Source organism: Petaurus breviceps, unplaced genomic scaffold (assembly GCF_028583685.1).
Source record: "Petaurus breviceps papuanus isolate PSGF00001 unplaced genomic scaffold, PetGlider_PUasm1.0 207, whole genome shotgun sequence".
NCBI classification, from domain to species: Eukaryota; Metazoa; Chordata; class Mammalia; order Diprotodontia; family Petauridae; genus Petaurus; species Petaurus breviceps.
Genome location: NW_027185850.1, coordinates 13041704 through 13056459, shown reverse-complemented (window position 1 = coordinate 13056459; position 14756 = coordinate 13041704). Strand labels below are relative to the sequence as shown.

General features: G+C 48.3%; 1 protein-coding gene across 6 annotated transcripts in view; it reads right to left on the bottom strand.

Annotated features, from left to right (window-relative positions):
* The window catches only part of LOC138164907 (dedicator of cytokinesis protein 7-like), a 324437-nt gene that overhangs the window by 112006 nt on the left and 197675 nt on the right, over positions 1-14756 (bottom strand). For all 6 annotated transcript variants that reach the window (XR_011169221.1, XM_069092865.1, XM_069092861.1 and 3 more), the window contains exons 6-10: positions 12925-13054; positions 12608-12820; positions 11967-12052; positions 8371-8437; positions 767-916 (exon numbers count right to left, since the gene is read on the bottom strand). Coding sequence is in view for 5 of the 6 variants with exons in the window: in XM_069092865.1 (XP_068948966.1) it covers positions 767-916; positions 8371-8437; positions 11967-12052; positions 12608-12820; positions 12925-13054 (646 nt within the window). In the remaining variant the exon portion in view is untranslated. The remainder of the gene's footprint in view (positions 1-766; positions 917-8370; positions 8438-11966; positions 12053-12607; positions 12821-12924; positions 13055-14756) is intronic.

Sequence of the window (14756 nt, the reverse complement as noted above, 5' to 3'; positions counted from 1 at the left end):
GAGAGGGAGCTGAGGCTGCACAGGCAGGAGGAAGCTTTGAGGACACTGGCCACCAAGAGGAAAAGGGTCAGAGGAGAGCTCTTGGCAATGGCCGCGGTGAGGCCCTCCGCTGTCAGTGGTGTCCACCCCTGCAGGCTCAGCGCAGGCGGGGCCCCCACATACACCGCAGCCACTTTCAGGGGACTTTCTATATTTTGCATTCACTTTTTCATGTCCATGTTTTTTCCTCCCAGAGTAGAAACACCCTGAAGGCAAGGCCTATTCCAGGCTTGTCCTGTGGGCAAAGGCTTGCCCTGTGATGCAGGATACAAAGTGCAGAGCCTGCAGTCGGGAGGCCCTGAGTTCAAATCTGCCCCAACACTGACTAGCTGTGTGACCCTGGGTAAGCCACTTAACCTCCATTTGACTGTTTCCTCACCTGTGTAAAGGAGATAATAACAGCCTCACCTCCCAGGGACATTGGGAGGACGGAATGAAAGAATCATGGTGAAGCCCTCAACACAAGGGCTGGCGCTTAGTAGGTGCCATACAAATGCCCACCGCCATGACAGTCACCAAATGTGAGCATGACAATGGCCTTACTGAACAAAGCTTACGGAATTTACAGACCTGTCCTCGCAGAACCCCGAGTCTGGGGAGAGACCAGACACAGAGAGGAATGCAAAGGGCTTCAGAATACGGTTTTGGTCTTTAAGGAATTTAAAATATCTCCTGGGAGACAAGGCTAGAGAAGGAGGATGCACACAGAGAAAAGTTTTATTCTTACCTTTATTACAAGAAACACGTCTTGGGAGGGATAAGTGATAGAAAAGATGGCGGATCTCGCCAAGGTGGTGATGGCAGCAGGGGGCACGTGGGGGCGCAACATGCCTTTCATCTGTTCAGAATTAAGGTCAAAGTAAAAGTTCTCCGAAATCTGAAAGAGAGGGGGTTTTTGTTTTTTAAATGCAGCTAAAATTCATTTTATTTAGGCATAAATTTAAATAAAGCTACATGTACTCAGTCAAAAAGATTACAGAAGCCACTTCAAAAGTGTCTGTAAACATTATTTATGAAACACAGACCAAAAAAGCTGACTGTATATGAAAGTAAACTATGACAAGAAAAAAAAAATCTTCTACTACTAATAAAGGCTACTATTGTATTCTCAAGAATCTTGATCCAAATTTGTTTGGCAGACATATTTCTCAATGTGACAAATCAGGGAAGTGTGTTTCAGAATAAATGCTCCCAAACTGTGTGGCTGGTTTTTGCTAGAAGCCCCGGTCAATCCTAACATGCAAAGTGCCATTAGATAAAAGTCCTGTGGTCAGACAGAGCACAAGCAATCTGGGAGCTGCCTTTCAGAAGCAGAAGGTCACCAACATCCCTTTACCTATTTCTTTTCCATAAGCAAAGATTGAAAACAGCAGAATCAAGGCTAATTTATGGGGAAACACTCCTCCCCAGCGCCACTCCCCGACCCTCACCACCCCTAACATTATGTGATTTTCTTAGTGAATATGCTGGGAACTCACTGACCAACTAAGGGGGCTGAAACACCCGTACAGAAGGGACCTGAAGCTCAAGACCTCACGAGCCTGGAAAGGAAGACAAAGGCCACCAAAGTAACCTTTTCCAACTTCTACTGAGGAAAAGGCTGAAATGTGGGCACGTGGCCCAGCCTGGGGTGGGCAGGTAAGGGCAACCAATGGCAGAGACAAGCCAAAAACACTTCAGCTCTTAGTGTGCCTTCAGGCAAGGAGAATGATCTGACCTGAAAAGGGCAGCCCCCAATGGCTAAGCCAGCTGCAGCAAGCTTGGGCAAGTTTCAAGGAGCAAGCCTACACTGGAATGGGGTCCATCAAGAGCCAGAGGCTGCCCCTGCCAGGCTGCCCTAGTCAGTGGGACAGAGCACTGCTGCAGAGCTGGCAAAGGGCACGAGAGGGCCATCTGAAGGCTCTGGGCCGATGATGCTGAGTTTGAATAGTGGCAAATCTCAGGAGGGCATTACTGAAGAGATCAGGAAAGAAAGAGCCAAACACCAAGAACCAGCACAATCTTGAAAGAGCAGTCACAGCAGCCAACCTAGGAGGGGAAGGCCTACGGCGAGGAATCCCCCGGGAGCATGAAGCAGCCAACCCAGGAGGGAAAGGCCTACGGCTAGGAAGCCCCCAGCAGCATGAAACAGCCAACCAAAGCACCTCACAATGACCGTCTTCTAAGGAGGAGCTGCAATCTGCGTCGATAAAGGGAATCAATTACACCATGCGTCCCTGAACACTACATTAGGAGCTTTGTATTTATACTTAAACATTAAAAGACCACAATTAGTTCCTCCCTAGCACCTCAAAAAGCACAAAGTGGAAAAGGCAAGTCATGATAGACTAACATTATTTCCCTTTTGGGGAGGGTAGGGAAGAAGACAGAGGGACAAAATGCCCAGAACCCAAAAGGAGTCCTTGATGATTAAGAAAGCTTGACCCAAACGTCACAGAGATAGATACCCTTTTGGTCTGAAATATTCCACGTTATTATCACTGACTTCACTCTCTCTGCAGATGACAAACGCTGGAGGAGGGCAGTGAGGCACCGGTTGGCCAAAGGATCTCTTGACTATCGGACTGAATCCAGGATCATTTTCTTATTGATCCTATTTACAAGTCACTGATTTTGTCCTACAACTGCTTAATCATGGCTCTTTGTTTCTGAACCTACTTCAGAATTCATCCAGCCTGGAAAGGGCTAATCACTGATTTTTTCAGGAACTGGGAATGTGTGACTGCAAGGGAGTCTGCTCTGATATCTCTGCCTCACCAAGCTACTCTCCAAGGACGTCTGTCTGGGCCGCTATCTCGCACCTGGACCCAAACAATGAGTGACCCATGATCTCAGGAGAGAAGAAAGGCCAGGGGAGGGGCAGACTGCTACTGGCCCCCACTACCAAACCTTCAACCGACCATGTTTGTCCCTGCACCTCAGCTTTGTAACACTATTCTGTTCTTCTTTCTCTACTCCCCAACCTATATATGGGGAAGTGTCCTTTTGCTCAGATCTCTGGCATAAATGGAGGCAAGTCAATGACCCATTTACTGACAGGCTGCATGGCCCTGCTAAGAAGTGTTATCTTGTGTGGAGATCTGCCTCAGTCTACCCTTTTGTTAAATTCCAAACACAACAACATTCAGGAGAGATCATTGTAAAGTCACATAGCTGGGGTCCAAAAGAATCAATGGCCCAAGTACAGCACAGGAAGTATAACTGGAGAGTTCACCAGAAAAAGATCTGGGTGCGTCATGAACTACAACACTAGCATGAGTCAAAAAGGTCACCGGGAAGGGGCGGCCAGGTGGCTCAGCGAGTAAGAGCACCGGCTCCAGTGTCGGGATGACCTGGGGATCAAATCTGGGCTCAGATACTTAGCACCCACCCAGAAATAACTGGCCGTGTAACCTTGAGCAAGTTACTTAACCCCGATTGCTTAAAAAAAAAAAATTAAAAAAAAAAAAGGTCACCTGAAAATCAAAGGTGAGACCACTTCAGGCTGCACGATGAGCCAGACTCCAGAACAGAGAAGGAAGCAGTGGCACTGCCCAGGCTGACCCCGCCTGCCATGGGAGCTCAGCTGTAGAAGACACATCTTCAGAAAAACGTCAACAAACTGGATGACTTCCAGAAGGCAACCAAGAGAGTGAGGGGCCAGGGGCCAGAACATATGGAAACTGATGGAAAAAACCTGGGACGTCGAGCTTAGAGAAGAAAATGCTTCTCTAAGAGGATTCCCAGGCTCATGGAAAGGAAGGAGCTCTCCTGGCTCTGCCTGGTTTTGAAGAGCAAAATTAGAACAGCGGTAGAAGCTGCAAAAAGACAAGTTTGGCTCCAAATGAAGAAAACTTCCTAATAACTCGGAGTCTAAAAGTGGAATGGACTGCCTGAGGAGGCCACAGATTCCACATCATTACAAGTCTTAAGTGTAGAATACTGCTGAAAGAATTCCCAGGGGCAGAGCCAAGATTGCAGAGTGGCAGGAAGCTCTCCAGGGAACTTCTCTCTACAAACTCCTCCAAAGAGATCCTGAAGGGGAAATCCAGAAAAAGTCCCATGAAGCCCTTTGTCCAGCTCAGCTCCGCTCAGCACACAAACAGGCAGGTCTGCAGACACAAGGGATGGGATTGGGCTGGGAGCACACAGGGCACAGGGCAGTCCTGGTGTATAAGCCGACACCTTTGTTGCCCATTACCCTGCTCCAAGTCACAGATCCAATGCAGACTAAAACGGACACCTGCACATAGAGGAGTGCTGTTAACCATGGGGAGGCCCTAGGGACTGTGCTGGGAAGGGAGGAAGATCAAAAGCCAGAAGGAGCTGTAGGGCTGTGGTTCAGGGTCAAGGTGCAGAAAGTCATTTCACCACCTGGCCCAGCCTATAGAGGAATGCCCTGGTTAGGGCAGGAACCACAGACCAAAGGGGAGCCTACAATTCTATTATCTCAACTAAGGGCTTCCCAGCTGACTGACAGGGAGGCTCCAGTCACAGGCAGCTCTTGTTCAGACCCAAAGCCAGGTCAGAACTTGCAGAGCCTAGACCTGGATCAGGCCCCTTTGTGCAGGTTCCAGCCTGTCCCTGGGATTCTGGAGTAACATAACTCTCAATACTCTCCAGTAGCCACAGGACCAGCCCAGACCTTTCCTCCAGAAGTGCACAAAGCCAGCCCTAAAATTAAGCCCAAAGACAAGAATAAGGCTAGATAAATGGGCAAATGCAGAAAGAATCCCATCACAACAACGGTCCACAGAGGCAATGACGGAGTGTCAGGGATGGTGTCAGGGATGCCCAAGACACAGATACAGAAGGAGACAATGACTCCAAAGTGTCTACAAAGCCCCGGAAAAGACACAGCTTAGGCACAAACCCAGCTAGATTCCCTGCAAGAGAAAAGGACCTTAAAATGTTTTTATAAAAGAAATGAAAGGACTTGGGAAAAAAAAAACTGGGAAAGAAATGAAAGCTATGGAAGAAAGAACTGGAAAGGGAATTAATTGATAACTCAGCACAAGATGTACAAAACCTCATCCAAGCAAGAAATTCCCTGAAAAGCAGAATGTTCCAAAGAGAACTCAATGACTCCATGAGGCAACAAGAAATATTAAAACAAAGCAAAAGGGTTGACTAAGTAGAAAAAAACCAAAGTATTCTCCAGCAAAAACAAATGACATGAAAAGCAGATCAATGGGGAAAGAATACAGAACACTGGACTATCTGAACACCACAATCAAAAACAGAGTCCAGACATCTCATTTCAAGAACTTTTAAAAGAAAAACTGCCCAGGTGTCTTAGAACCAGAAAGGAATGTACGGAAATGGAATCCACTCAACGACTTCCTGAAAGAAACCTCCATAATGAAATCTCCCAGGAAAATTACGGCCAAAATTCAGAATTTAAGGTCAAGGAAAAAACACTGTCAGCAACCATAAAGAGAGAATTTAAGTAGGGAGGAGCCACAATCGGGATCATGTATGATTTGGCAGCCACCTCTATGAAGGAACAGAGAGCTTGGAGATGATATTTCGTAAGATAAAGGATATGGGCTAACAGGGAAGGAAGGTTAGGGGAAATTATCTCATATAATCAGAGTGCAAAGGTAGATATCTATACAAACAAGGAGGAGGAGATGTGTGTGACTGACACCTGAATATCACTGTCATCTCATCTACACACACACACACACACACACACAAACACACACACACACACACACTGAGTACAGTATATTTCACTCAAGAGGGAAACAAGAGGGAAAAAAGTGAAGGGAAAAGGGGAAATCAGTGGGTAGATTAAGGGAGGGGTCAGCAAAACAAACTCCAAAGATACACAAAACTATTGATAGCTCTTACTGAGGTGGCAAATAATGGGAATCTGAGGGGGTGCACATCAACTGGGGATGGCTGAACAGTGATGATATACAAATGGGGTACAATACTATTGTGCTGAAGTCTGATCAGCAAAACAACCAACCAGAAATTTAAAGGACTGAAGGAGAAAACCTGCTGCCAACCTCCCAAAAAATAAAAAGGACTCAGTGCGTACAATGAGACGAATTTTTTTGGATGTGGACAATGTGGAAATTTGTTTTGATTCACCATACATATTTGTAATGTTTTTCCCCTGTATTCTCAATGGGGGACAAAATGGGAACAGGAGTGTAAAAAGGAGGATCTTGGCTGATTAAAGCAAATACAACATTAAAAACATATTGACAGCACCGAGAACAAGACTGGTCTAAACACCCACACTATAAAAACAAAGTCAATGAGGAGCTAATTTTGACCACATGGAGTCTCCCAAGGTGGGACATATATGCACGTGTGGATGGATGGAGGGATGTCTTGATAAACAGAGATACACACACACACACACACATCCACAGGAAGGTCTACAGATACAGGATGGGTATCACCCAATGGACAATAAACTTGGTAAAGAAAGAGAAAATGGTCCATGAGGCAGTAATCTGTGAAGTCCTTTCACTGATGCTAAGCTTTGAGTTACTACAAACGCCTCTGTCTTTCACGCCAGCTCTTACTCAGGGATGTTTGATGTCTGTGAATCATCTGACATCATAAACTTGGAAAAACCAAAATGACATATAACCCAAAGGACAACAGAACTCTGTCAATGAAACATCTACACCTGTGTCAGGACAGATACACTGTGCTGGGAGGGGCCTCCGGGACCACTCATGCGACTACAGGAGACAGACCATAGTCTAGCAAAAGCTCGAGTCCACCAATGCAGCTGGGGGCATCAGGATGCAACATGAAAAGCTCCAGCGTCGTGCTTGCACCCAGACCACACCATCTAGGTGAGCCTCTCTGACCCTTTGTGTCATCAACGGCAAAACGAAGAGGCTGCATTAGCCAGCCTCTAAGACGCGTCCCCAGTGGGCACCTCTGATCATCTGTACATTGCTATGCTGGTCCTCTCGAGATACTAAAAGGGCCAAAGCTGACCTCTAGAATGGACAGGACAGTAAAGCACCACTTTATATCAGTGAAAGAAGTGCTCAAGGCAACAAGATCACTGCTATTAAACCATTAAAAGAAGCATATTCTTCAACATGGAATGAATATCATTTTAGCTACTTAAAAAAGCAATGAGAACATCTGATAACCCTCCCCTTTTTCTTATCTGCTTGAAATACCTTTCCTCTATGACCAAATCTTTTTTATTAATAACAGCAATCAAGAACTTTACCATTCATATCTAATTCTCTATACTGTTTACTTTTGATATTTTTTCAATGAAATGAAATCACTAAATTACATTGGAGTTTACCATCAAGTTTGCTTCAAAATAGAAAAGTGCTTAACACTCTTTAGAATGAATATTTTTACCCAAAATTTCTATTTGTTTTCTGTCAAGACTGATGAAAAACCACTTGTTAAATGCCTACTATGTGCCAAGAACTCTGCAAAATGCTGACAATGTTTACTAATTAATTACTTGACAATTTAAGAATTTCATATACACCTTGCTGTAAGGGTCATGGGATTTAAAGATCTTCCATGCCCCATTGGACTTGCTGACGTAGCAGGAAGGGGTGGAGCAAGAGGAAGCAGAAGCCAAACTACAGTTCCTGCGGTGGCTAGCAGTGGCGGCGACGGTGGCAGCAGCAGCAGAGGCAGCGGCAGTGCGAAGCCCTTTTTGAGTCAGCCAGAATTTCTGCTAAGGACTCCTGCTGAGGACTGCCAGGGGCCGGAGCTGCTGGGAGCGCGCTTCCTGGACACTGGGTGGTTGCTGTGAGTGGGGAGAGGAGGACCTTTGCCTGAGGTAGCCTGTTCTGTTTTAAAGGCTTGAGAATGTGGGTGCTTTCTACTTTATCTATCTGTGCCAATTTCATAACTATTCTGATGGCTTTCACTTTCTGGCTTTGGGACTCAGTCTTTTGGTATTTTAATAAATCTTCTAGCTTATTCCCCCATATGGCAAGCATGATGTATTTTGTGATGGATAATTATATCAGCATATCTGTAATTTCCATAGGCATTGTGAATATGGCATTGCTGATATACTTGCAAAATAATATTCTAGGAACATTTTTAAAAATTATTGCCTATGATTATAGCTAAAAATATCAAAATAAGACTTCAGAAAATTTTTTTAAGTTACAAAAGATGATTATAGGGGTGGCCAGGTGGCACAGTGAATAGAGCACCAGCCCTGGAGTCAGGAAGACCTGAGTTCAAATCCAGCCGCAGACACTTAACACAAAACTAGCCGTGTGACCTTGAGCAAGTCACTTAACCCCAACTGCCCTCCAAACACACACACACAACCAAAAATAAGCTGATTATGACTGAAAAATATGTTCCCATATTGTCCAAACTTACCTTTTTCTTTTCCTTGACATCATATAAAGCCAAACTTGCAAAAATGGGTTCAATTTCAATTTCAAATCTAAAGAAATAATAACAATGTGGTGAATTACACACAAGAAAATACTAAATTTTAACTGATGCGTTTTTCACACATATGACAAATCACTTCAGAAAATACCTAGTTGTACCAAGAACTTTAGAGGGGAACACAATTGCTGTCTTCAGATATTTGATGGGCTGTCAAATGGAATGGTATTAGAATTGTCCTTCAGAACTAGGAGAGATGGGTGGAGACCACACGGAGGAAGAATTTCCTAACAAAGCCGTCCTGAAGCGGACGACCAGGCTGCCTGTCTCCAAGCCAAGGCTGAATGGCCACTTCTCCATGATGCGGGGAGAGGAATCCCGGCCAGGCAAGGCCTGGGCCACATGGACGCTGGGCTCTCCCAGAAGCCGACCTCTGGGACAAAGGAGGTCATTTCCTCTTTTCCTTGGCTCCCAACAAGAGACGTGGGACAAACCACCAGTGTCTGTAAGTCCAGCCGGATAAAGCAGTGAATTCTGGTTCTTCCCTCCAGAGAAGCCGCGTGAGGGGAGCTGCCACAAAGAGCAGCTTACCTAGGCAGAACGCTAAGAGCCAGAGGGGCAGCATGCCCGGTGGGGGAGAAGCCCCTCCCAGACGGGCCCTGGCCTGGCCCCACAATGGCACACACGTGGCTAGTCGGCATCAGTGAGGCCCTCTCTACACAGACAGTTGCCCTAGGTCTGATATGAAACAACGCTAATAACAAAAAAATGGGTAAAAAGTCAAAATATTTCATTGCAACCTGGTCTTAAAGATGGTCTTTGCCATCACCTGTGCCAGGAGATAGAGGGAACTCACACCTGCCAATGCCCCTCCCCACAGGGGTCCTGCATTCTCTTCTCATGGTGCCACATGCCGGCGACCTCGATGGACGAGCTCAGAGGGCAGCTTCTGAGGATGCCACCATGAGGAGCTGACATCTCTAGAGGGTCTACTCCATGGAAAGTGCTGGCCTCCCCACCTCACTGGGGTCTCAGAAGCCTGGGAGCGAAGGGCTCTTGTCCACAGGCCAGGCCACGCTGGAGCAGGTGCCGCCCTAAGGAATTCCTCCCCGAGCCCATACACCCCTAGTGAGCCCGAGAGGCTAACCCTTGGGACAAGGACTTTATGGTGGTCTAAAGATGAATCAAACTAAATTTAAAGAGGGTCCTCAATCAATCAGTGAACAGTTACTCACTGGAGGCCATGCCCCGGCACTGCTACACCCTCAGGACACAGAGTCAAAAGACTGACCTGGAGGAGCCCAGGATCAGGGGGACAGAGGACATGGGTGAGAAATAACAGCCAGAGGGAAGGCACCGGGAGCGAGGGGGCCGGGGCAGGTGCCCGGTAAGAGATGGGGCTTGGGGCTGCTCATGCCCCAGCCATCCGCACAGCGACAACTTTCTGGCTGCAGCGACACTCTGCCAGGGCCTGCCACGGGGCTACAGCGGGCTGTGGCCCTGACGGGCAGAAGCCTGAACCATGCTGAGCTGTTCATGCAAAACCACAAAGAGAAGCCACACGGCACTTTCCCCTAAACACGAGGCAGGGCAGGTGTGTGGCAAGGGGGGGAGGGCACTGGAGCACTGTCCTTCAAAGCCTGCTTCAGACGCCTCGGGCCGAGGTGCCCTCCACTGTGGCCTCCTGGACTGTGGCGAAGCTCTGAACCCAGGGTCAGCTCCCAGGGGCGTGGGGTGTCTGTGGCCAACGCACTTGTGGTTCTCCAAATGGCCATGGCAGGAGCCACCGGCCCAAGTTAACAGTGGCCAGGAACCACAGGAGGCTTTAGGGCTTGCAAAGTGTTTTGCAAATGGTCTTGGATCTGATCCTCACAGCCACCTGGGAACACAGCGCTACTACTGTCCCCTCTTCACAGACAAGGACAAAGAAACAAGGAGCATGTGGAGCAGGATCTGAACTCAGCTCTTCCTGCCTCGGGGCCAGGCACTCTGTGCACTGCTCTGCCTAGCTGCCTAAAGGACCGTTTCTGATCACAGTTTGGTCTGGATGAATCCCAAGCCTCAAGTAGCTGAGGTTACTAACAATATCTGAATCAAGAGAACCTGACTCCAGAGGCCAGACACCAGGAGGGACGCCTCTACTCTGCCTGGCCCAGGATGGCCATCTGTGGGACGTCAGTTGTCCCTGCTCCCTCCCTGGCAGGCTAGCGGAGATTGATGACCAAGAACAAAGCCCAGGGAGGACAATTTGGCCTTTCCTCCAGGAAAGGGGCAGAGGGCCAAGAGCAGAGGTCAGGGCCATCCACATACTCTACACGGCAGGGGCTTGGAGGAAAGACCTGAGTTCAAACTCTGCCTCCTACCCCCGCTGGCTGTGGGACCCTGGGCCACTCACCTCACTCACCTCCACTGACCTCACTGACCTCGCTCACCGCATCTGCTCGCTGGACTAGAGAACCCTGAAGCTTCCTTCCTGCTTGGAAACTAGCATTCTGTGATTCATGATATGGAGACGATTCCTCCCAGGTTGATGTGAGGATCAAATGAGAAGACATAAGGAAGGTGTTTTTACAAACTTTATAAAAAAAAAACACTATCTAAACACGAGCTATCATCATCATCATCATCATCATCATCACTCCTGAGACCGTTAGCCAAACGAGAATCACTAACCATACCATGCTGCATTTGCAAAGGAGGGTTTGATATAATTAAAAGGCAAAAAGCATTCTTTTTAAGAATGTAATTTTCTACAAATGACTCTAAAAAATACTTTCTGACATTTTCAGAATCTAAACTGTATCCGTGTTCCCTGTCACCCTGCCCCTTTATGACATGTGGGATGGACACGGCCATATCTCTAACGCTGTTAGGCCAAATTGGACAGCTGGAACAAGAAGGGCTGGCCTCCCGGGCAAGGACTATGGACACGGCAGCAGGAGCTTTACTCCTCTAAGGGAGCAACAGCAAAACTTCCATTTGTGCTATTAGAGAAGAGCTACAGGCCAGGACCCAGGCTCAGGGAGCCCTCCGTTCAAAAGTCCATGAAACTTGCCAAACAGGTTCCCAGTGAAAGATCATTAACTCTCAAAGGTGTATAGCTGTGGTTTTCAAGTGGGTCCCTAAGATCTGGAAGCTTTTTTAATGCTCTTAATTACTGCAACATTTCTCTTCTTTTCTCTCCAATATTCCTTCTTTAAAGAAATAAATGCAGGAGAATTAACTCTGACAGAAACCAAGCAAGATCTGTTAAAATCCTAAGGTTTATCAACTCATTCATCTGCAGACAAAGTTGAAGCCATATTCTACAGGCAAAGAAAAACTCCCTGTAAAATCCTGAGAAAGCGACTTTAAAAGCTGTGTGTCTTACTGTGGGAAACAGGGACTTCTACCTGGAACCTTCGAAAATCATGGAGAGTAACCTACACATGTAACAGATGCTGGCATCTACACGGAGGCCTGAGACTGTCCCTTCACACATACAAGCGAAGAGGGCAGAGGCGGCAGGAGGGATGAGGCAGATGCACCCTAGCGCAGTCACCTGGAAAACAAACGCGAAGGGAAGAGAAGTGGATACTCACTTGAGGGACAAGCACTTCACAAGGAGTCTCTGACCAAAGTGCTCTCTGGGTATTTCAGGAATGCTGAGTCGCTCTATGGGCTCCTCCTACAAATTGATGAAGAAAATTAAGAATGAACAAATTCAGCTGGGCAGCACACACTCTCGATAGCCACGCTCCCCCAGTCAGACATCAAGCTATCCTCACGGCACTTGTAGAGACAGCTGAGAAGATGCTGATGTTTCCAGAGAATGTGCGGGGTGGGGTCTAAGCGCAACTCAGAATCACTAAAACATCAACACGGTTCGGCTTAAGCCTAAGCAAGTGCACGAGGAATCCGCTCATTTCCAGCAATGTAACTTTGGAAGTTTAGCAACTGGGGTGAGCTAAACTTCTTTTTGTCCCACAAAGATTAAAAATGGCACCAACATTCCCAAGGTTTCTAATGCAGTCAGGTCGACAAGCAAGAATTCTCTGAGTACTTCCTACATATGTGCAAAGCATTCCGGGGAAAACCAGGGCCGAAGGCTCCCACCCCAGAGGGGAGGCCGGACAGCTGCACCAGCAGCCAGGCAGAGAACGGCCTCTGAGCCGGTGCGCGCCTGCAGAGGGCACTGTAGGGCTGGCCTCCCTCGGCTCCGCCATCAGTGATCTCAGCGCACCTCATCCGGGGCTGGGTGCAGCGCAAAGAGCTCCTTGTGGCGGCCTGCCTTCCTCTGGTCGTCATTCTGACGGTCGATGTCTTCGTTCGCAGCCCGGTCAAGCAGGCTGGGGAGCAGGGCGTCGGGCAGAGAGTTCTTCAAGTCAAAGATGCTGCAGGCCCAGCTGCCCCTCGGAGTGTCGTCAATGGACATGGACCGCCTTTTAAGGTCATCCTGAGAGGGGGATGTCAAGCACACAAAGGCCAATGAGCAGGAGGCAGGTTCTGTAAGAGCTCGGACTAAGAACAGCTTTTACGGTCAAATGGAAAGAGCGTTACCTGTTCGTCCTGGTAGCTGTTCCCATCGGGGCCTTCGTCGGACTCGAAGATCTGCTTGGGCAAACCTTTCTGCCTCTCCTTCTGCTTGTCTAACGTGTTAGGGTTAAAGCCAGTGCCCAGCTTGTGGTACCTATCAAAAACACCGAGCAGGTGACCCCTGTGACCTTTGTCAAACTGAATTCATCAGAGGCGTTACTCAGAGAGAACATACTTCTTAATAACCATGCCCCACAGAATAAGTGTGTGCAGGAAACAAAGAGCTGTCACTGTGGCTGCCGTAACATTCAGGACCCATTCATTAACGTGCACCGGCGTCCAGTCCCCTTCCTCAGCGGGTCAGCACTGAGCACTGATAAGCACCTGCTGCTCTGAGCATGGGAGACACAGAAAGGAGGCGAAAGACAAGTCTGCCCTCAAGGAGCTCACAGGCTCATGAGGGACGCTGCACGCCAGCAAGCACATCTGCACAAACCACTGGCAGGATGAGCAGGAAAGCATCAACAGAGGGGGTGAGATGGGGCTGGGAGAGGCTTCTGGGGGAAGATGGGATGTGAGCTGGTACTTAAAGGAAGCCAGGAGGCAGAGCCATGGGGGCCAGTCAGAGAAAACCCCCAGAGCTCAGAGATGGGCAGTGTTGTTTCTGGTATAGCTGGGAGGAGGCCAGAGGCACCATGGTCACCATGGTGGGGAGGAAGGCATGAGAAGAGAGAAGGGCAAGAGGGCCCTATGCTATGAAGAGCTTTGAATGCCAAACAGAGAGAGAGAGAGAGAGAGAGAGAGAGAGAGAGAGAGAGAGTGTGTGTGTGTGTGTGTGTGTGTGTGTGTGTTGGAATGGACCTGTGCTTTAGGGAAATCACTTTAAGTGTGAACTGAGCATGGACTGGAGGGAGGAGAGTCTAGAGGCAGGCACCCCCCTCCCCCCACAGCTACTGTCATTGTCCAGGTGTGAGGTGATGAGGGTCTGCCCTGGGAGGAAGGGGCTGCATCAGAAGAGAGAAAGGGGTCCTGCAGAGAGACTTCAGGGGGGAAATCAAGAGCTTGGATGTGGGGGTGAGAGATGGTGATGAGCCCTAGGGTGGGAGGGTGCTGATGCCTCCATAGTAACAGAGAAGGGATGAGGGGGGAGCATTTGGGGTAAAGAACAATCTGTTCTGTTGCGGACATGTTGGGTTTAAGATGTGTACTGGACATCTGATTAGAGATGTCTGAGAGGCAGCTAGAGATGGGAGACCAGAGGTCAGCAGAGAGGCTGGGCAGGATGGCTAGATTTGAGGCTCATTAGTACAGGGGTGGTCATTAAATCCAGGGGAGTGATGAGAGCACCTACCGTGTTTCCCCGATAATAAGACCTATCCCGAAAATAAGCCCTCCCCTTACTGTGTAAGATTCCTCTAAAATAAGCCCTTTTGAGATTGTTATTGTATTGGAGGTGACCCCTGGCGCTACCCTCTCCTTCACTCCCCCCCTTTAGACCACCCCCCCCCCCCCCCGGGTGAAACGCACACCATGCTCCAAGCTGCATCCAATCAGAGCTGCAGCAGTGAGCGTGTCATCCTGTTCTTCCCCAGTGATTTGCTTGCTGGTGCCATTGAGAGCAGTGCCGCGGAGGAGAGCTGAGGCAGGACAACATAAGCCCTCCCCTGAAAATAAGCCCTCTGGTGTTTTTCTTTCCAAAAAAAAATATAATAAGACAGTGTCTTATTATCGGGGAAACATGGTAGTGAAGTTGTACAGAGGAAGAGAAGAGGTTCCAGGACAGAGCCCTGAGGGGCACTCATGGTTAGAGGGTATCAGCTGGCGGAGAAGCAGGAGGAGAATGAGGAGAGAGAGGT